At 38.8% G+C, this 22,839-nt stretch overlaps 1 protein-coding gene across 7 annotated transcripts in view; it reads right to left on the bottom strand.

Moving 5' to 3' along the window:
• The window catches only part of VTI1A (vesicle transport through interaction with t-SNAREs 1A), a 319,856-nt gene extending 297,066 nt beyond the window's left edge, over window positions 1–22,790 (bottom strand). For 6 of the 7 annotated variants that reach the window (XM_036222044.1, XM_036222040.1, XM_036222045.1 and 3 more), the window contains exons 1-3: window positions 22,354–22,790; window positions 11,913–11,971; window positions 7,929–8,039 (exon numbers count right to left, since the gene is read on the bottom strand). In XM_036222044.1, coding sequence (XP_036077937.1) covers window positions 7,929–8,039; window positions 11,913–11,971; window positions 22,354–22,447 — 264 coding nt within the window. In that variant the 5' untranslated portion in view covers window positions 22,448–22,790. The remainder of the gene's footprint in view (window positions 1–7,928; window positions 8,040–11,912; window positions 11,972–22,353) is intronic. The other variant, XM_036222041.1, reaches the window with a different exon arrangement.
• Window positions 22,791–22,839: the final 49 nt, after the last annotated feature.

Below are 22,839 nucleotides of genomic sequence, written 5' to 3'. Positions count from 1 at the left end.
GCAGGGAAGGGGGGGAGCCCCAATGCAGCACAGCAGGTCGCTGAGCTCAGGAGGCAGACACTGGAGTTTGAGACTGCTGAGACAGATGAAACTTACCAGGGTAATGGGAAGAAGGGAGCCACACAGAGAAGGAGCTCCAGAAATCTATAACGAGGTCTTATTAAGTCTTTGGCTGAAAATGAACTTGCATATGTAGAGGGCGAGATCCCAGGAGGTCTTGCAGAGAACAGGCACTGGGGAGTTATGGGTAAAATGGAGATGCTGAAGGTCACCCAAAGCGGGGAGACAGAATTCTGACCAAACAGAAGGCAGAGCATTCACTGAATGCTCTAGTCATTCAAATGGAACACAAGAAAGGCCATACCCCAAAAGCAGAACTATTCTAAACATGTCCTAATGAAGCTTAACAGTAAGCCTTAAAAGGATCAGTCTATCAGTACGGTATCTGTATATTAGCAAATAAAGCTCAACATCGTCTAAAACATGCATTATCAACAGAGGTGCTACTAAGGCTAGGGAGGCAAAAACTGGTTCTTGGGAGGATAGAGAATCTTAGATCTATTACAAAAACGTGTGGTCCTCCAAAGAGCCATGGTACTCAAGCACATGTGCATATATACAGAACATCTGTGGTATTAAATTACATGGGGGGGTGATTTGTTGGGGGGAGAGGGATCTTAAAAAATTCCTTAGAGGGGTAATCATGACAGAAAGACTGAGACACTCTGATAAACCAACAAAATCTAGCCTCAACCCACGATCCATAATATCAAGCATATGATAGTAAAATTACTAGACATGTGAAGAAACGAAGAAATAGAAAGCCTAGAAGCTGACCTGGATTTTATCCATCAGGCAATTAGGACTCCGTAGGAGTTTGTGGAACAGTGTAACATACTCAGAACAAGTGTCAGAAAGATGATTCAAAGAGGCGCAAAGGGCGGTTTAGAAGGAGCGAGGAATGAAAGGAGGAAAGGCTACTACAAATATCCAGAATGAGAAACTAGCAGTGGAGAGGAAAGCAGGAGATATTTAAGTGGCAGGATTGCTAATTCTCAGTGACCAACTGGCTGTGTAAGATGATGGAGAGGGGAAAGTTAAAGGTAACTCTGCCATGATGAGTACTCGTCAAATATGAATGTTTGTGTCTTAGGGACTCTGGGGTAGAGGTGTCCAGGAAATAGTGAGAAACATGAATCTAGAGCTACAGAGAGAGCTGGGTTAGAAGTGCAGGTCAGTATCAACGTGGCGACTGCAGCCACAGGAATGGATGACAACACAAGGAGTACGACAGCAGAGTAAGTGGAGAAGCAACCTGAAGAACCCAGGCAGGCACGCGGCAGGCGGCGGGCGAGGAGGGGCCAGGAAAAGAAAGCGAGTGGAAAACGGGGTCTAAGAAAAAGCACTGAGCTGTCGTCTAGCTTTCTCCATGGGTACAAGTGTTCCCCAAAGTCATGGTATGAGGAACAGGAGGGCCGCTTCACTGGCAATAAACACTGCAAACGGAAGAGGAAGGACCATCTCTGCTACCTTTTCTTGGGATTCAATATCCCCGGATATGGCATATGACCATAAGAAAGTTGCTAACTATCTTTAAGAAGATATTCTTCATCCCTTTAAAAAAAAAAAAAGAATTAAATATAAAAAGATAAAAAAGAAATGGAATTATGTAGATAATTTCTACACCTTATTCAAAGACTCCATGCGATATGGTATGGTAATGTGGAGAAAGTGTAAAACAGGAGTCAAAGGACCACTCGCCTCTCAAAGACCTCCAATGGCCTCTCATCGACTGAGGGGAGGAGCCAGGTCTTTACCACGCCCACCCTTACAGCCCTTCGCCCTGCCCCCTCCACACCCACACGCACCTCTCTCCCCCTCTCTCAAGCCACAGAGAACTCCCTCGGAGGCAGAGGCAGACCACCCTCCTGGCCACTTTCTATTCAGTTACTCACTTTATTTTCTTGCATGTATAACTACCTGAAATTATAATATACATGTAAGTATTTGTTTCTTGTCTTCGCCACTAGAATTTAATTCCATGAGAGCAAGAACTTGTCTTAAAAGCTTTTCCCATCCTCTAAGACAGCGCTTGCTATACCTTAGGGCTCAAGAAAGACTTGTGGAAGGAAATTCGTAATCAAGCCGAGCCTCTTGGTTCTACCTCGCGTTAAAATGCGGATGGTAATCCACCTCTGCTCTGTCGCCTCTTCATGCAATGACAAGAAATAAAATGTTAAAGCACTTTATAAACCGCAAGTCACTGCACGACAGAAGGTGCTGGTTGTGGTGAAGGATGTTTTCCAACAGCAGAAGAAAGCCGCAGCAGCAAATACACACATAAACACATGAACTGTTAATCACGGCCTGGAGCATAAATGCTTAGTTCATAGTTGCTCCTTCTGTTTTTTGTTTGTTTGTTTGTTTTTGGTTTTGTTTTGTTTTTAATAATAGAATATATACCTGAGAAATACTTACCTAAGCTTGCAATATCCAAATACCTGAAGGAAGCTACCTAGGATCATTCTCCTCAGGAGACAAAAAAGACTGAAGATTGGGTTAGTGATTTATAAGCCACAGAAGCAATTTAATTTCTGAAAAAAATTTTAAGATTAAAACTAAATTCAGTGTTATGAGCTGAATTGTGTCTCCCCCAATTCAAATGTTGAGGTATCAACCCTGCGAACCTCAGAACGTGACTGTACTTGGAGATAGGTTCTTTAAAGAATTAATTGAGTTCATATGAAGTTATTGGTAGGGGGCCTTAATCCAATATATCCCCGGCCTCCTTATAAGAAGAAATTAGAACACAGAAGAGCACAGAAGAAAAATCGTGTGCAGACATAGGGAGAAGATGGACAGCTACAAGCCAAGGAGATAGCTCTCACTAGAAACCAGCCCTGCTGACACCTTTGTCTCTGACTTCCAGCCTCCAGAACTGTGAGAAAATAAATTTTATTGTTTAAGCCACCCAGTCTGTTGCATTTTGTCATGGAAGCCCTAGAAAACTGACTTACTCCATTGTTTTGGAAACCAAGAGAAATCTCTCTGGAAAAGAGTTTCATAAAAATGAGATAAGCAAACTAAATAATCCTTATATTTTATTTTACTTTCATTGTTTATATTGAATCATTAACTTTAGAGTTGTCACCGTATAAATTTGAGTTGTGAAATTCTTAAATCAATCCAATCTCTTCACTGTATCTTCCATTCTTGCTGAGAGAACCCATCTTTCATGAAGCAGTTAGAGAAGGTTTTATATAGTATAGAACACAGAAGCTAGGCGGTGACATTTCGCTTCTGAATTTAGGTCCACCATGGAGTCTAATTTTTTTTTTTTTTAATTAAGAGGAACACAATTTAAAAGGCAATTGCATTCACAGTCACTGACACAGCCTGTCTCAATGTCTCAGGAAAATATCCATTAAGATAGAAAATAGACACGCAAACCTGCAAATCACCCTATTTCTAGGCCCAAGGTGGAATTTCTACCAGGTCCAGAACCACTGGCCTAGTAGTGGAAAAGTATATATTGTAATCTAGAAGGTGTAGCCACCTGAACAACTGAGGCAGGAACAGAGGCAGAAAGATCCTTATAAATTCTTGACTTTCTTTATGAATTTGGACCCTAGGGTCAAAAATACCATTGACTGACATGCCAACATATGTCTCTTGTCACTTACAGGTAAAACTTAGGTCATTCCTTACCTGTATCTTTTTTTTTTTCAATTTTAATTTTTAACTGTGGTAAAATACACTTAATATAAAATTTACTGTCTTAACCACTTTTAAGTGTCCAGTTCAATACTATTAAGTATATTCCCATTGTTGAGCAACGACTTTCTAGAACTGTTTGCAAGACTGAAACTCTATACCCATTAAGCAGTAACCGCCACTTCCCCCTCCTCCAGACCCTGGCAACCACCATTATTCTAATTTCTGTCTCTGTAAATATACTTGCTCCAGGTACCTCATATAAATGGAATCATACAGTATTTGTCTTTTGTGACTGGCTTATTTCACTTAGCAAAATCTTCTCAAGTTTCGTCCATGTTATAGCATATGTCAGAATTTCCTTTATTCTTTTTTTTTTTTTTTTTAAATGTCTAAAGCACCTGGACCTCCTGGGTGTCCTTCATTCTTAAGGCTGAAAAGTATTCCATAGTATGCATGCACCACGTTTTGTTTATCCATTCATCTGCCAATGGACACTTGGGTTGCTTCCCACCTTTGGTATTACAAGTACTGGTAGATGGGTGTGCAAATGTCTCTGTGAGACCCAGCTTTCTGTCCTTTTAGATATATATACCGAGATGTGGAATTGCTCAGCTGTTATCTTTTTGACTCCTATTACTTCCCAACTACTAATAATGTTTATATTAAACCTTTAAATTTACATTTTTAAATTTGTTAATAAGGGAGTAGAGCTGAAAGTCAGATATATAGGAAGAGAAAGCTATATTCTCACAGGGCAATCAATAAAAAGGATCACTGATATAAATTAGTAATTGAGTTCCTTTTGTCTTTTGTGGGGGAGGAGTGTTATGTATCCTTTTAAGACTCTAATGAAGTCTATGGAGACTATCCCAGGAAAAAATGTACATAGAAACAGATATACAAAAATCCTAAGATAGTCATATGTCACTTAATGATGGAGACACACTGAGAAATACGTTGCTAGGTGATTCTGCCACTGTGCGAACATCACAGAGTGCACTTATGCAAACTCAATGGCATAGCCTACTACACACCTAGGCTATATATATGGTCTAGCTGTTTGCTCCTAGGCCACAAGCCTATACAGCATGTTACTGTACTGAATAATATAGGCAATTATAGCATAAAGGCATTTGTGTATCTAAACATATCTAAGCATATAAAATTTACAGTAAAAAATCAGTATAAAAGATTTAAAAAATGATACATGTATATAGTGCACCTGAAATGAATGGCGCTTGCAGGACTGGAAGCTGCTCTGGGTGGGTCAGTAGGTGAGCGGTAAGAGAATGTGAAGGCCGAGGCCATCACTGTACACTATTGTATACTTTATAAACACTGCAATTTAGGCTACAATAAATTTATAAAAATATTTTTTTCTCTCTTCAGTAATAAGTTAACCTTAGTTTACAGTAATTGTTTTTACTTTATAAACTTAACTTTTTGACTCTTTTGTAATAACACTTAGCTTAAAACACAAATGGATTGTATGACTATATAAAAATATTTTCTTTATATCCTGATTCTATAAGCTTTCTTCTATTAAAATTTTTTTTTTTTTTACTTTTTAAATATTTTGTTAAAAACTGAGACACAATCACGCATATTAGCCTAAGCCTACACTGTCCTTCATTTCCGCATCTTGTCCCACTGGAAGGTCTACAGGGCCAGTAACACATATGGAGCTGTCACCTCTTACGATAACAATGCCTTCTTCTGGAAAACCTCTTGAAGGACCCGCCTGAGGCTCTTCTTGAGAAGTGCCACTCTTTTTAGAAATATGTCCATGACGGGTTTGCTTTGTTTGTTTCTTTCAGTCACAGATTTGCTTGTAAGCAGATAATGCACCATGAACATTCCTCTCTATTACTGAAAACCTTTCAGTGTTTGGGACCATGCTTTCGAACTTTCGAAAGACCTTGCTGAGGTCTATAAAGCTTCTGCTAAATCTTTCACTGTGAATTTTCTTGGGGGTTCTATTTTTTCTTCTCCCACAGTTTGTTTTTTTCCTGCCTCTTCTTCAGCTATGAGTTCCTGTTCTAGTTTCAACAATTCATTACTCAGCTCTTTAGGAACCACCTCTAGGAGCTCCCCAAGGTCATCCGCATTCACATCCAGGTTAAAATCGTTTGCCATATCAACCACGGCCTTGTTGACTTTTTGCCACCTCCTCATCCCTGGCTATTCCTTTGAAGTCATGGATAAATCTCTTGAATGTCTTCTTCCAGATGCCATTCATGTGCTTCTTGGTGGTGTCCTCCTAAACTCAAGCAAGGTTCTTGAAGCAGTCATGGATGTTGTGATCGATCATTCCAGAATCCCATCAGTGTCCTCCTCAGCTGCAGCAATAGTCTGGGCAAAGGTCCTCCTCAGGCAGGAGGCCTTCGAAGCTTCTATAACTCTCTGATCCATAGGTTGGATCAAAGAGATGGTGCTTGGAGGGAGAAACATTACTTTGATATTGTGATGAAGATCACCAGTAAAAGGAGCATTATCGACAATAAGCAAAATCTTGAAAGGTATGTTATTCTCCAAACAGTACTTCTGCATTTCACTGGCAGAGCAACTCAGGGGGGCGTCTCAGAAAAAGAGCTAAGTGGTCCATGACTTCTTACTGCTCCTGCTGGACACCGGCAACATGTGCTTGTTGATGTCTGAAGGTCCTGGGTTCTCACTGTACCAGATCACAAAGGATTTCAATTTGTGGCCTACAACACTGCCCCCAAGGAAGACTGTCCTTAAAAGTCTTGAAACTGATATTGACTTGGCCTCCTTATGAATGAAAGTCCTTTTAGGCATTCATTTGCAGAATAGGGAAGATTCATTCATATTGAATATTTGCTGTGGCAAGTAATTTTCCTCCACAATCAGTTTATCTAGAGTTTCCAAAAATTCTCCAGTTGCCTTCACATCAGCACCCACAGACTCACATTTTCACATTATGTAATGAATAATGATCCTTGCATTGTTGAAACCACCCAGAGCTAGCAGTAAATTCAACATCATGGTCAGGTCCAGCCTTATCTTTCAACATTACAAACATTTTGCTTTGGCCGTGATCGTCATGGTGCCGAGAAAAACATGCTTCTGTGCCTGGTCTTCAATCCAGCTCATTAGAAGTTTCTCCATGTCTGATATAAGCCCTTCTTTAATTTTTATTAAATCTCACTGTCTTTCAATAAAACAGATACTTACATAGCTTCTGTCACTTTGTTCTGTTCTTTAAGATCATAACTATGGTGGAATTGGGCATGCCTGACTAGCGAGCAATAACCATCACCAATTTTCCACCTTTACTTTCCATTTTGTTTCCAGGTCATTCACTCAATGTGACCTCTTACTGGCAACATTAGCAGTGGGTTTTGTCTGCCTCAGCACCATAATGACCAAAACAGCACGAGGTTAAATCCAGCAGAGAGAAATGAAGCAATCACAAGATGCAGTAAACACGAGATGTACGAGGCTGCTGCCCGTGGAGCACGACACACTGTTGTACGGTCAACTTTGCTTTATGAGAAAGAGTACACTCTAAAATAACAATAAAAAGTATAGCACAGTAAATACATAAACCAGTAACACACTAATTTAGTATCATTACCAAGTATTACGTGTTGTACATAACCGTATGTTCTACACTGTCACACGACTGGCAGGGCAGCAGGTCTACATCACTAGCACCACAAACATGAGTAATGTGTCGAGCTATGACATTACGATGGCTACGATGTCACTAGGCGATAGAAATTTTGCAGCTCCGTTATGGGACCACCACAGTGCACATGGTCCATTGTTGGCCAGAAACACTGTCACACAGCGCATGACCAGGTAACCACAGGACATTCATGAGCCCCTGAAGTCCATCCGCGAACACTGCATCTTAAAGGCTGCAAACTCTATGAGGCCCAAAATTGGGTTTCAAACTTCTAATAAATCCTAAATACTAATAAATACTACCCGAATTCAAAGGACCGCATGATTTGGATATATCTGTGAGTCATGAATCCAATGTCCTTTAAATTCCAACATTAGCTAGCTCTAAGCATTTTTAGATTCCAAGTCACAAACAATGGCAGGTGTCGTTTGTCTTTTGTACTACTCCTAAAGACAACACACTTAATGCTGACTGAGACATGTGGAAGAAATGATAAAAGGCGTAAGCAAGATCCAGTTTAAAGACTGGCAAATGTGACAAAGGATGGAATTTGACTCACAAAATCTTTTTCCAGTTTTCCCATTTCTTGCTTGTAGCTTCTCATTCTATTGCTGTACATTCCCCGACTTTGAGGTGGTATCTCTCGGACTTCCAAATCCATCTGTTCGAGCTGGAGGGGTGAGAAAAACATGATTTAACCATTTGCTTATTCTTTATTTGACCAGACATTTAGAGCTGAAAAGACTGAATTCCAAGCCCTCGTTTTACAGTTGAGAAAACCAGGTCCAGGGAGCTAAATGCCCATGATCAAGTAACAACAGGACTACTTTTGTGTTTGCTTTTTGTTTAGGTCAATAAATAGGTACTGAGGGTCTGCCAAGTGACTCACAGGGTACCAAAGTGCTTAATTTGGCAAGAATTTCTATGAAAACATTATGCATTAATCTCAACATCCTCGAGAGCTATGATTTTAATATCCTCGAAGTATCCTATCAGTCAGTCCAACCTGGTCTGGTCTCCTGCTCTAAACCAACAAAACTATGGGAAGGTAAACTAAACCATTATTTCTATCGTTAACCCATAAAATATCCGCCCAGCCTTGGTCATTTGGTGAAAATTCTTCTGGAAAGTCTTTTCTGATTAGAAGAATCACCTACTGACCAACGTGTGATCTTGACCTCCAGCCTAACTCCTTATACTTTATAACCATGTTGATATGAAATTAAATGGGTAAAATAATGTGCTAAATGACTCAATGAGATCACAGCAGGGCAGTTTCTAACAACCTGTCATCATATAACACTTTGAACACGATGCATGAGCATTTAGTAGGAGGCAATACAGGGATATAATGATGTTTAAGAACACAGGCTTTTAAGTAAGACACTTGTGTTCACATCATAGGTTCCACTTCTCACTAGTCAGGCAACCCTTGGCAGATTTCCTAATGTTTCTGGGCCCTGCTTTTCTCATTTCTAAAAATAGTATGTATTTCATAGGGCAGTTGTGAAGATTAAATGCAGTAATTCCTATAATGTGCTTAGAACAGTGTCTCATATTTGGTAATGGTAATCGCTAGATTAATGTTAACTATGGTAGTGATGATACTGATGCAGAAAAAAATACAGCAAGGACAGTACCTCTACCTGGTATTAAAAAAATGAAAACAACAAATGAGCTCAAGTCACGTCTTATAAACTCACATCACAAAAATTTGCCAAATATTTTTCCTTCTAAAGCATTCTAATAAGTATCTCCATGAACACTGTAAGCTTATTACTAATAAAACTCTTACTGTTAGAGACTGAATAACTATAGTATAGAAGAACATAAGTAAGCCAGAAAACCATGTTTTAATTAATAGGCCTCAATTTAAAAAAAAAGAAAAGAAAAAGAAAGGTAATTTTAATTAGCCTTGATTAAATCAGTGACTGCTTAAATTACTGGCACGTCTCAACATAAATGCAAGGTGCCGACAGTCCCTCATGAGGCAATTATTTAATGCACTTCTCTGAAATCATCACTAAGTACTTACTTCTAACAAAGGAAATAGAATCGTCCAGACGAATTGTTGCAAAAGTGGACGTAAGTAAAAATCCTAGTGTTAAGTACATTTGTAAGCTTTTATAAGGACGCTTAACACTAAACTAAAAGTAGGTAAGAAAAAAAAGAAACACAAGTACTTAAAATGGAACCAGGAATAAGGCTAATTAACATGCATTTCTTTAGTGTTGTCACAACATTCACATGGCCAATGAAAAGTGGAAGACATGACAATTAAAAAACATGCAGTGTCCAAGAGATTTATACAAACCAATTATTCAGCAGAAACAAAACTAATCCTAATAAGTCAAATCAAAAGAAAGTTTTTCTCCCAGAGTCCTCATCAAAAGACTAATAAGTTATATAATAAACAGTATTCTTAATATGGATGTCATGAGAATTAAGTAAACCAGCTTTCTGATCACTTTAAACAAACAAATACATCTCTCAGACAAAACTCTGTTAGTAACAACTAAAGCTGACTATGCGCTCCATGACTGTGGTTTATACTTCTTGCTACTGTAAAACCTTGGTTATCAGGAGACCAGCTTTCCAACACCATCAAGTAACTGATGTTTCCGAAAGAAGGCAAACAAATAAACCAAAGCATAAATTTTGATGGCAAAAAAAAAAAAAAGAAAAAGTGCTACTGAGAACTCAACAACATAAAAAGTCAAGTTGAGATCCAAAGAACTGACCAGTTATACCATTTATGCTAAGCCTGCCAACCGGAAGGAAGAAGTATCCTGATTGGTAGCTGTGGTTTGTAAAAAAAGTCAGCCTTTTTTGTGAAGGACAGGAAGCACGAGAGAAGTAGTTGAATATAAAAATAAAAGAAGGAGAAAAGCATTTGGGGGGGGTGAGGAAGGAAACTTTCAAAAGACAGGTAAAAACATCAGAAGCTGTGAAGATTAGAAGTGAAGCTGCCACAGTAGAGAAAGTGTCAGCAGTCGGCAGAGGTCAAAAGTGGGTCTTCTGGGGTGTGGAGAACATCAGACATTCTGACACCTAGAAAATGAGCAGCCACAGAGAAGGCGGAGCAGCGGCTGTGCAACTTAATGTCTTAGCCCTCAAAGACACACAGGAAATGTCTGCAGTTCAATGGAGACAACGGTCACTCCTTCAGAGCCACCCCCTTCCCACACACACACCTCCACTGTTAATAAACATTACACAGCGAGTGAGCTTGGGAAACGTTCCATTCCCTTCTGAGAGAGTCGGAACACCACTTAGCCTACTTAAGGGTTCGAGAGGGTTGTGTAGAAAAACGAAAACCAGTAAGGTCCCAGACGTATTTGAATAGGTAACATCAGTTAACAGAAACGCACTCTGGGAATCATCCTAAGTACATGAGAAAGTAATACTGAAGGAACACCAAGCAGACCTTTCAGTATTCAGAAGAGCAATACACTTGTTTAGGACCACAACGTAGCAACAAGTTGAATCATACCCACACAATATTTGGCTTTTAAAGCCCAAAATGGGGCCATACGCTTTTGCTCCCTGATTTGTGAATGAATTTATGTCAAAAAGCAGAGGATGAGCTAGAGCTCCGGGTTTAGCATATCTGGACACAAATCCTTACTCCACCACTTACTGGGTGTGGGACGTCAGACGAGTTCCTTAATCTTTTTAAGTATTGGTTTCCCCATCTATGAAATGGGGGCGGATGTGTAATAAGTGTTGAAAATCACTCCTCCATGGTTTTATCAGATTCCTATAGGTCTTGCTGAACACGCCAAGAATGCGAGGCCCCAACCACTCTTTTCCCTGGGCATGTCTCAAGACTGTATTTGCAGGGAACAGTCTCGGGGAAGGGAACAATGTGTCCCTCCGGGACGAAGAGCAGGTACGCTTATAGGTCACTGTAAAGCAGTACGTTTCCCTGGCTTCAGGTTCCTCTCTTGTATGTGTAGGTGTACATCTAGGACCACCTGCATCATCCCTATAGGACCTGGGGCTCAGGGAATTGATACAAACGTGCCAAAACTCTTGGCAGCTGATTTTGCTATAATACCATTTTTTTTTTTTAATCTCTGACCTAGGAATCTCCTATCTTCTATCAGCATCCATGAAATTGTGGCAAGCTCATTTATTAGTGAGCAAGGGGAAAATCTCAGATCCTTAACGGTTTTTGATAAATAGTACTTGTTTCACAGAGTTTTTATGAAAATTAATGCTATAAAGCAAGTAATATGCTTAACCCAGTATCTGGTACCCAGTATGCCTTTAACAAGCATTAGCCATTTATAGCTATTATAAAAAGTATTATTAAGGAATAAAAATTAGAAGTGGACATTTAATGAATCACCTTTATTAAGAATAAAATCCCAAGGAACTATTAAATTCTCTTCAATTTAAAAATGGATGAATTTCAAATTATAAAATGCCGGTTAGTCATGTTTCACATTTCTACAACGTATAAAACAAGCCAGAGGAAGGCATCAGCTTAAACGACTCTATTGTGTCCTTTAAAATATGTTACCAAGTCTGTACCTACCAGTTCTTTTGCTTCTTCAAGCTGTTTTTCCACATTTGCGACCATCTGTTTCTTCTCATCTGAAACAAATAATAGTAAAAGGAATTGCTAAAGATATGAATAAGTTTAATATTTAAAAACTTCTATTTTTGTATACCTTTTTTCATTTCTGGTCAATCAGATTAGAGAATGACTATGTCAGGCAAATGACCATATATATCATCCTTTGGTGGGTTACAAACCACCCTAAGCCACTAATTCTAGGCGATCTGGAAATACAAATCCTACAAAATACCTAGTTATTAAGAGATGCCATAACATTTTAAAGAGAAACCAAAAATTATTTTGTTCCTTAGAAGAGACTGTGTCAACAACAGCAGATTTAGGGGGTGGCATGAGGAATCTGTAAAGTCTTAATTTTAATAAATTAGAAATAACCGATTTGCAAATACGATTTAAAAGTCACAGAAAAAAAAAAACGGTTCCTAAAAGTGGGCAAGATCTTACAATCCTTTAAAAATCTGTTCTTTCATTAACGTTAAGAATCGAGTGTATTGGAAGACATAGTTGAAGTTGGGCTTGCTGATTCCAAACCCGACATTTCTGTCGACTCATTGGTTATGAAATCCTGAGTAGGAAACAGTTTTTTTCTGACACTGTCTGTCCTCTCAAAAATGGAGATTAAAAATACCCACTGGGTTATTTTTGGCTCAAATAAGCTGATGTAGGTGAAATTACTTTTAAAATGTAAAGTGCTAAGTCTCTGTACATGGTTAATTCAAACTCTACCAAAATCAAGTTATAACCTAACTGGAATTCCCTTTTCTGGTCTGGGAGAGACATATCCTGCCAGATATTTTTTAAAAGCTTTCCTCTATTCCCATTCTCAATCAATCAGCCCATGCATTCAGAGACGGCACTCCCGTTTCATGCTAACCAAATTTATTAAACATTTATAGTTTTCTCTGCCTAGCACTCTTTTCTCAGGCAATAACTCCAACTCTTTGGAGGCTCCCTCCTTCATCAGGCAGGTCAATGGGAGACACTCTCTCCTTCTCTGACTCTGCCTCTCTATCACAGTTGACTTGGCAAAGGATGGGGTTATCATCCTAGCTGGACTGATTCCAGTAGCTCCGTCTCTCTGGCCACATTGGTCTGGGGGGGCATATGACCCAAGCCTACCAATCAAAGTCCTGGAGCAATGGAAAGTTTTCCTCTATCTTGATAAAATGATAAGAACAAGAGTTTAGAAGCTGTGGGCATCCAGTCCTAGAAAGCCAATTTGTAATGGTTGAGAATAAAGCCTACATTTAGAAAGAAACAAAACTAGTAAGAAGATAGATAGATAGATAGATAGATAGATAGATAGATAGATAGATAGATAGATAGATATAGAAAGAAAGAAAGAAAGAAAGAAAGAAAGAAAGAAAGAAAGAAAGAAAGAAAGAAAGAAAGAAGATAGATAAAATAGATCAGATTAGATAGATTTAGTTTGTTAATTAGTATCTGGTTCTAGATAACTGAAACAGGTTTTTGCTTAACTTCATCATGGTTAGATTTATTAAACCAACAAATTTCTTTGTATTTAAAGCTGGATTTCTGTGATGTATAAGCTAATCATTACTGAATGACTAATACAACAGACTAGAAAAGTTATGAAGCTTGAAATGGGTTGAACACCTACTCGCTGACTAGCCCTTCCGAAAGACAGTCAACACTAAGTGGGAACTCTTTAGTAGAATAATAATTACATTCTGTTAACCCCAAATCTTTGCCTTTGGGGGCAGCTATCACACAAGGTGTTTTGTATGTATTCTAAATATTTCTGCCTAAGAAAAACACACATTTGGAATTAAAATTCAACTTTATTTTCTCTCTTTGAAAAAGTTAAACCTCCATATGGCCAAATTAAACTTTTACTATATGACCCCAAATTTATTTGCTTCTAGCACGTGTTAATCCATCTAATATCTCCACAAGTTAAAGTAAAACCACACTAAATTTTTGTGATACAGCAGAATATAAAACAAAACAAGCCCATCTTGGACCAAGAGTGAGGTTATATATTTATGCATACTAAGAAAACATTTTGTTTTCTTTAAGGTGCCTAGTTGTCAGGACAGTCCACCCATGGCCTCCAGGACTAATACACACCAGGTTTCCTCATTAACAAAGCCAAACAAAGAGAGCGGCCTCCCTTGACTTGTATTCCCCTTTGTCACTAACATTTCTCTCCTTCTGTCTAGTTGCATTTCCCCTCCTGGCTTCCTCCTTCTTCCTCCCTCGTTTCTCCCTCCTCTAATCTCGCTGCAACACCACCATTCCACTGCAATGACTCACTAAGACTAAAGACCTTTCCTTTGCCCAAACTAATGGGCACTCCTTGGCCCTATTTTTATTTAATTTTGTGTCATCTGACATTCTGCGCCTCCCATCCTGTCACTTTCTTCTCCCCTGGCTTCCAGGACACCTCGACTCTGTGATTCTCCTAAATACTAACTCACATCTTAGCATCCTCTGCTTGGCATTCTTTTTATCAGCCCATCCTTTAATGGCTGGAGTTCCTCAGAGCTCTGTCTTTGTTTATTTTCTCTTATGACTGCCATCCATGTCCCTGGGCATTTTTATCCACTCCCATTTTTTTTTTTTTTTACCATCATATTATCTATGTATGATCCCAAATCTTTAACTCTAATCCTGATATACTGCCAGGACTCTGCACCATCAATCCTAATACTTATGCCTACCTCCACTGTGACCACCTGGCAAACTGTTATTCAAGACTCTCTTCAGAAATCACTACTTTTGTGAAGCCTTTCGAATCCAACAAAATGTTAACCACTTTCACTTACATAAATCACCTCTAACTTTTATCTAACCCTAATGATTTATCTCACATTTACTAGTCTGAGTTACCTTCTAGCTTGGAGGCCCTGGGAAGACACAAATCATGTCTTAATCATCTTTATAGGCCTAACATCCAGCATGGAGCCTGGCATATAATCAGTTCTTGAAAAATGATTGCTAAATTGAATAAATAATTTAGGTCAGTCCAAGCATTTACAGAGAAGCTAATGCTATCAACTAGCCTGGTCTCCCTGTCTCCACACCCCTCCCCCATCCCATTTTAATCTTCCTAAAATGTGGCTTTAATCTGATTACTGGAGCCTAGCAGTCAAGGTCCTCCACGTTCCAGACCCAAACAACCTTTCCAACTCTATTTCCAAATACTAGCTCTCCACTTAGTGCTCTATATGCTAACCAGACAGACTATCCATTACTACCCAAATGCAGGCCTTTTCTGCTCTAAGCCTTTGTTCAAGCTACCATTTGGGGCTCTTTGATTGAATATAATAGAACTGATTCTAGCTAAACCGAGCCAGAAAAAAAAAAAAGAGAGAATTTATTGGGATGACATGAGGTGGATTGAGTCAATAGAAAAAATGAACCCACAAAAGCTCAAGGAAGACAGTACCCGGGGTGGCTCAGGGTACCAACAGAGCAGGAACTCACTGACAGTCTTTGCAAAAGGAGCAAGCAGCAATACCACAGGTTAGTGCTGACTGTCCTGAAGGGCTCTCTTCTTGGCTCACTCTGCTCAAAATTTAAATCGCGGGCAAAATTTCTCTGAAAGTCCTTGCTTGAGCAATGCATTCACCTCTGAACCTGGACAGGGTGCAGCAGTCTGTGAGTTCCATCAAAAACAGGTTTAGGTAGCCCCTTGATGGAAAAATCGAGGTGCTGCTATCAAAACATAAAAAGGAGGATTCTGGGAAATTGGGAACAGCAGATGTTCACGGCGCCCACTTATTTCAATCTCTTATAATACCGGTTTCTCTGTCAAGTCCAACCTGGCCTTCCATATAATCTCCTGGGACACCACCTTATCTCCTCTGAATTCCTAGACTTTCTGTGCTTTGCACCAGTGGCCCCAATGGTCATTCAAAACTGGTTTCTGTAGTTTTCTCTTCAGCCTCATTTCCAGCTCCTTGAAGGCAGGAACTGGTCTTCACACATCTTTGTCTTAACTCTGTATTTATCACAGAGAGCTATACGCAGTAGGTGCTCACTGAGTGCTTACTGAATGAATGAATCAGCCTTACAGCTAGCAACACATTTGTACTCACAGAGAAACTGAGAAAAAGAAAAGGTGTATCAGTAAGGACTTGGACAAATATTCCCACCAGAACGGTATGCTTTCCTTTATGAAAGAAATAATTAAATTGGGATGGGAGGTGAGAGGGGTAATACAGTAGATCATTTTCTCATAAAATTCATTTCATGATGGCACCATCAGAAATAATTATGGAGCTGAACAACCTTTGATTGACCCTCTATAGTGTTCCACATATCTTTAAGAGAAGAATTAAAGAGGTGACAATTTAGGAAGAAAACATGAAAAGAAGGAAAAAGGACCCACTTTAGTGATCTTGGAAATATCCACCAACATTAAATTTTGGTAATCTTCTAGCAGTATTCACATGTAATTCCCAAGAGAGCTTTATGCTGCCCACCCCAAATGCAATTCCTTTCACAAACGTCACGTTCCTAGGATTCAGAACTTCATAAACTGTTATCGTTATTTTCATGGGACTATGTATTGAACATTATCAGTGTCAAAATAACCCTTTGGAGGTCTTATTATTGTCTCATTCTCAGGCAAGCAAACAAACTCAGAGTGATTAAATAATTTCTCCAAAGTTAAATAGCTAATAAATGGCAGAATTAGAATTCCAACGAAGTCTATTGTCCAGAACTGAGCCTTTAACTTCTAATGTACTATCTAAAATACACTGTATAAACTTCTCGCTCCTTGCCCCTCCAACATATAGGCTTGATGAGTGCTGATACAAATCTAAATCTTTGCATAGTATGATCTTTTCTTGCCCACCCAATATTAACAGAAATGCTAAGTGCTGATATACACAGAAATCCTTGCATTGTATGATTCTTTCTCAATATTAATAGAAGTGCTTGGTTAGCCTTGCGCATGTCCCATAAAGTACAGTGAGTTTCAGAGCTCACTTCAATTCAGTTTACTGGTACCTATTTTTGTGCAATGTAGGTATTTGTAAATAAAACTGGCAGCAGCAATTATATACTGGGAAACATAAAGTAAAACCACTAACAAAGGAACTTTTTCTGTTAGAGAATTTAAAAATGAATATATTACTAATGCCACATTGTATAGCATGGTATAGAATGCTCAGTGTTAGAACAAAGCCATTCTAGAATGATCCATGTGATAATGGATTAAGTTAGAGCTATCAGTATGAACTCATGTTTAGCTTACTATAGATAAAAATGGTTACATATATAGGTATTTATCGATATGTACATACACACACACACACACACACGAGTTAGTGTACACAAATGTATTTACTTGTTCTGCCAACTGAGAGGGATGGAAAAAATAATACCCCAGTAGCAATGGACATATCTAGTATCTAGATCTTGGTTTCTAACACCATTTTTCAATAATAGGAAACAGGACTCTTTGGAGAAATGGCTAATTCTAGGACTGGTGTAGGAAAAATACAAGATGATCTTGGAGTATCTTCTAATATCAGAAGGTTAGAAAATACTAAAAAGAAAAAACAAACAACTCCACAATGAGGAGGGCATATCAAAAGGACAGAGAAGCCAACTGAAAGGGCTTCCAGTGGTCAAAGATGGAACTATCTGAGCAAAAAAAATAAAGTAGTATTGGAATATAATACAAAGTATAAAATATACATCATGAGTCTGTGGATATATATGACTGAATAAGTAAATTTGGAATAGACAAATTGCTCTCGTATAGAAGAATTTCAAATTAGATAGATACTAAGCCTTCAAGGATGTGAAGCACAGCCCACACTCCTTAAGTGCCAGCAATGCATATGGTTTCCTTCCAAACAGTATGGAAAGCGGGGAGAGGAGAGTGACTCTACCATAGAGAAACCTGACAAACATTCCCTCAGCCAGGTGATCACATAGCAGTGATAAATTATGTTACAGTATGTACTCCTATGATGAAAACAGTGTTTTACCTCTATGGTCTTCCTCCCAAAAACCTATAACCCCAGTCAGACCATGAGGAAAACATCAGGCAAAACCCAACTGAGGTACATTCTATAAAATATCTAACCAGTACTCCTCTAAACTGTAAAGTCATTAAAAATAAGAAAAAGCCTGAGAAACTGTGACAGCTAAGGGAAGCCTAAGGAGCCATGACTATTAAATGTTGTGTAGTATCATGGATTGGATCCTAGAATAGTAAAAGGCCATTAGGTTAAAAAAAAAAAAAAAACTAAGGAAATCTGAATAATACGTTATCAACTCCAGTTGATAATAATATATTAATATGGATTCACTGGCTACAATAGATGTATCACATTAATATAAGATGTTAACAATAGAGGAAACATGGCATGAAGTGTAAGAGGGATTCTCTGGATTCTCTGTGATTTTTCTGTAAATCTAAACCCGTTCTAAAATTTAAACCTTATTTTTAAAAATATCAATGAAGTCATTACTTAGGTTAACTAAGTTGTTGGAGGGAGAGAGGTCCCTCTGGGATTAGTGTGTACGTGGGTGTGCGCACACGTACGTATGTGTATGTGTGTGTATACACCCAACTCAAGTCCCACCCACTCCAACTCACTCTGCACCTGAGCTCCTGAATTAGCACCGGAACCTCCCATCGATTCTAACTCTCAAGAATAGAAATGTAATGCATGCAAGTCATACATGTAATTGAAAATTTTCTAGTAGCCACATTTTAAAAGTAAAAAGAAACAAGTAAAATTAGTTTTAACATACATATTTTTAGTTTTAATAATATTTAACCCAATATATCCAAATTATTCTCATTTCACTACATGACAATAGCCACATTTCATGTGTAACATGTAGACATTTTAGCTCCAGAGCCACATATAGTTTAAGCAAAGTATTCATCCATAAAAGCAGACATTTCTGAATTATCTCGCTATGACCACTGTGCAAAGGCAAGAGAAAATCATGCAACCACATTTATGATTTCTTTCATACATAGTTATGTCTGGTTTCCAAAAGTCTCCAGGGCTTAGCAGAACTAATCAGCTAGACTCAGAAAGGACACCCGTCTTGGCCTACCCTTTCACTTTTCTTCCCCGACTCCCTCATTAATATCCTGAGTTCAAATCCCAATTTGTTTTATATCCCAAAGTCCTTCATCATTCACCTCCCTTCAAAGGTAGGTGTTCATCAGGAGAGATTCACCTGACTTTAGTTTAGGCATAGAAAAGAAGCAAGAAAAGAAGTCCAAGATTCCTCTAAAAGTTCAATTACTATAACAAAGTCTGAGGAGCTGGGTCCTGACTAACCCTGTCAGCTTTTGTCTTCAGTAGCAGCAATAACATTCATCACTAACGGCTAATTCATCAAGTACTTTCTCTGGGGGGAAAATGTGCTAGTATGTTACACGCTTTGTTTGATTTTTACACACCATAAGTTTGCAAGTATTACCACCACCCCACACACAGTTTTACAGACGGAGGAAGCAGGCTTAGAGAGGGCAAGCAATTTGCCCAAGATTTGCATATCTAGGAAGCAGCAGAGCTGGGATTCTAAACCACAAAGTGATAGGATTCTCAGTAGACCATTTATTGTTCTGAATGGTGAAGTAAACAACTAATTGCAAGAGAACATTTTGTTCAAGATCCTTCAGGAAGACTGCGTGATATAATGGAACCTCTGCACCTGTAAAGTATCCCCCTAACTTAGAATACATCACCAGAAGAAAAGGAACTTCACAATTAGATTACGGTTTCCACTCATCCACTTTCCTGACTTTACCAGAGGACACTAATTACTAAAATCAAATGTCAAACACAGTGACATAAGAGTATTACTTTAAAAGGGATTGATCCGTCTCAGCCCAACTTCTAAAATTAGTTAAGATTCAAACACTTTTTAATCTAAAAGCAAAGTCTTTTTATTGTTTAAAACATGTCACAGAGCAATCAAACTTTTTAAATAAAGCTTTAAGATATTCAATCCTTTCTATTTTCTTTGGAAGTAACACTTTAATACATTGCACGTGCACAGCAGAGAGTGAAGTTAATTGCAATCGATCCTACTCATTCTACTTCAATTTATATAAGTTAATATGCTGGAGAATGAAGTGCTTTGGCTGAAGAGTTTGCTCCAATTTTTAACCTTCTTAAGTGAAGTAAATTGTGGTTCGCCTCCTCTGGGTCAAGTACAAATGATGCCCAGAACAAGAGATTATAATTACTTTTAATCGTACTGTTTTTGCCATGGTTACACATATTAATTTCCATTAGTTGACAGGCATACATCTGAAATTCATATCTATGTAGGTGTATTTTTCATCTTTTTCTATTCATCAACCAGAAAGATTATAAAATGAGCAAATGCAGTAATTATTAAGAGGAAAATCGCTATATTTTTAAGAATTCCTACTATCTGAATATTTAAGTCAATAAGCATTCTTCCAGTGCCAGCTATACAGTCTCTTTTCACTTCTAATGTAGCTGCAGTGTTTAGGCCTTACGATATACTATAGCTAAGAAAATGAAGCCTTTATTTTGAAGATAGTTTGAAGATTTCCATCTGTATCATAAAAATGGTTACATTTAAATATAACAACAAAAAAAATAAATTGTAACAAAACCTATTTACTTGGAAAAGTTTTTACAACTTTGTATCCAGGGATGACTTTGTTACTTTATAAGACAACTTCCCAGTACAAAAGGAATTAGCCCAAATAAAAAAATGTTTCTATTGCTAAAACTACTGCCAATTAAAAAAGAGCAACAATCCAACTGAAATCACAAATCCTGATAATCTGAGGCTCTGGGACTGAAGACAAAGGAGGTAGTCGCCAACAATAATAAAAATCAAGGTGATCTTGGTTGGGCAGTGGAAGAAAAGCAGAACCGAAGAGAAGAGGCGAGGTGGTATATCATGAAGTGGTGAGGCCATCAGCCCCTTTCTCCACAAAAATCTGAGGCAGCAGAGCTCGGTGGTATATGCTACCTTGGTTCTCTCCTCTTGTTCCCTCACTTGGACTCATAAACCTCCTTAAGACATCATCCACCTCCTCCAGAACTAACTGGGACTTCAGGAGATGAGTGGGGTGTAAATTCAGAGATCCTGGCTTCAAGCAAATAGCCCTATTAATAGAAACAGGTGGGGGGAAGAAAAACAAATGAAGAAAGAAAAATTATTTTTAAACATATAAATTTGGGGCAAGGTAGGGAAAAGGGAAAGAGGAATGACAACTTAGGTCCAGGAGAAATTGATGGCATCTGTGATATGTGCCCATCAGTTTACAGATCAACGAGCACTCCTTGTCCTATGCTTTACACTCCAGAGCTAAGGTAGGGCCAAGTCTAGTATCCCGATGATGGTTCAATTTCCCTAGCAAAACAAAGCCAAAAAGTAACAATTATCTGCAACTAACTCTCAAATTAAATCTGTATTTAGAGAAAGATAACGCCTAAAACAATGTCTTACAAACAAAAATCACAAAACATCACATTTATATAGTTGTTCATTCACGTAAACATTTTATCTGAGCCCCTTCTAAGTAAATGCCAACAAAATCAAATATAACTCCCACCTTCACACAGTTGACCATCTAGCATTGAAAATAAGAGGTGCTAAAACACAAAAACAAAAATAAAAACACTTCTGGATGGAAGTTGAAAAGTGAGAAAAATTATCCTGTACCAAGTTTTACATGAAATCGGGTTATAGACTTCTCCCTCCCACCTCCGAGACAAATGAGAAATAATAAATGGGGTTGGGGGGGGTATGAAAAACACTAATGATAATGGCAACTACCACCAAGGAAAGGCTTTATATATGTTAAATAATTAATCTACACAGCAACCCTATGAGAGACATACAATTTTAATTTTCCCCATTTTACCAAGAAGGAAAGTTAAGAGGGGTTAAGAAACTTGCCTATGTCACAACTTCTATGTGGAAGAGCTGGGATTTGAATCCAGACACTACAGTTCTTAATCCTTTTTTGCTACATATAATAATGTCATTACTAATAAAACAACATCAGACCTATAATCTAGGTACGTTCATTCATTCTTTTTAAATACTCTCATATCTCTATATTTTACAAACGAACATTTCACCATGCCAAAAAAAAAAAAAAACAGCAACAAAAAACTAAGACTCATAGAAACTTTTCCAAGATTATACAAGTAACAAGGCGGCGAAATGTGTACTTGGAGCCCAGAAGGGCTCTTTTTACTGCACTCCACAAGCCAGCTTGGACTGTCCCTTTACCCTCAAACCAAGACAAGCTCCATCCCACCGCGAGGGCCCTGACACCACCTCACTCCAGCCTCACGCCTCAGACACACTTGTGCAGACGGCTTTCCATTGCCCGACACCAGAGAGTCGCGACTCTACGGGCCACCTTTGCCCAGCCGCGCAGGGCTCTCACCGGGAGGCAGTCGGGGGACTCTCGCAATCTTGCTTGTGATCTCTGCAGTGAGCACCGCGAAGTCCTGCTCGTAGCCTTCGAAGTCGGACGACATGGTGGCTTCGGAGTGATTGGCCCGGGCCGGAGCCTGGGTCAGGGCCGGGAATCACGCGGTGTAGGAGAACACAGTGTAAAGACCCTGGGAACTGCCCTCGAGAGCAGAGCTGAGCCGAGGACAGCTCTCAGCCCGGCCGCTTCCTGGTTGTCCTACACAATCTCGGTCCTCCGGAAATTGGACAGAGTGCGTTTTAGTTTCCGCGAAGGCTTCGAAATTATTAAAATAACTAAGGAAAGGCACTTTAATTAGTGCCCCAAAGTGCCTCCCAAAATTTTCGGGTTCTCAGGGATCACTGAAAGCATTTCTTTTCTTTTTTCTTTTCTTTTCTTTTTTTTTTTTTGCCTCTCCAAGTTCTGCAAAGTAGCTCCCTCTCCTCAAGCTACAGGTCA

Source organism: Rousettus aegyptiacus, unplaced genomic scaffold (genome assembly GCF_014176215.1).
Source record: "Rousettus aegyptiacus isolate mRouAeg1 unplaced genomic scaffold, mRouAeg1.p scaffold_m13_p_6, whole genome shotgun sequence".
Classification (NCBI taxonomy): domain Eukaryota; kingdom Metazoa; phylum Chordata; class Mammalia; order Chiroptera; family Pteropodidae; genus Rousettus; species Rousettus aegyptiacus.
Note: the sequence above shows the minus strand (reverse complement) of the source record. Positions and strands in the feature narration are given on the sequence as shown.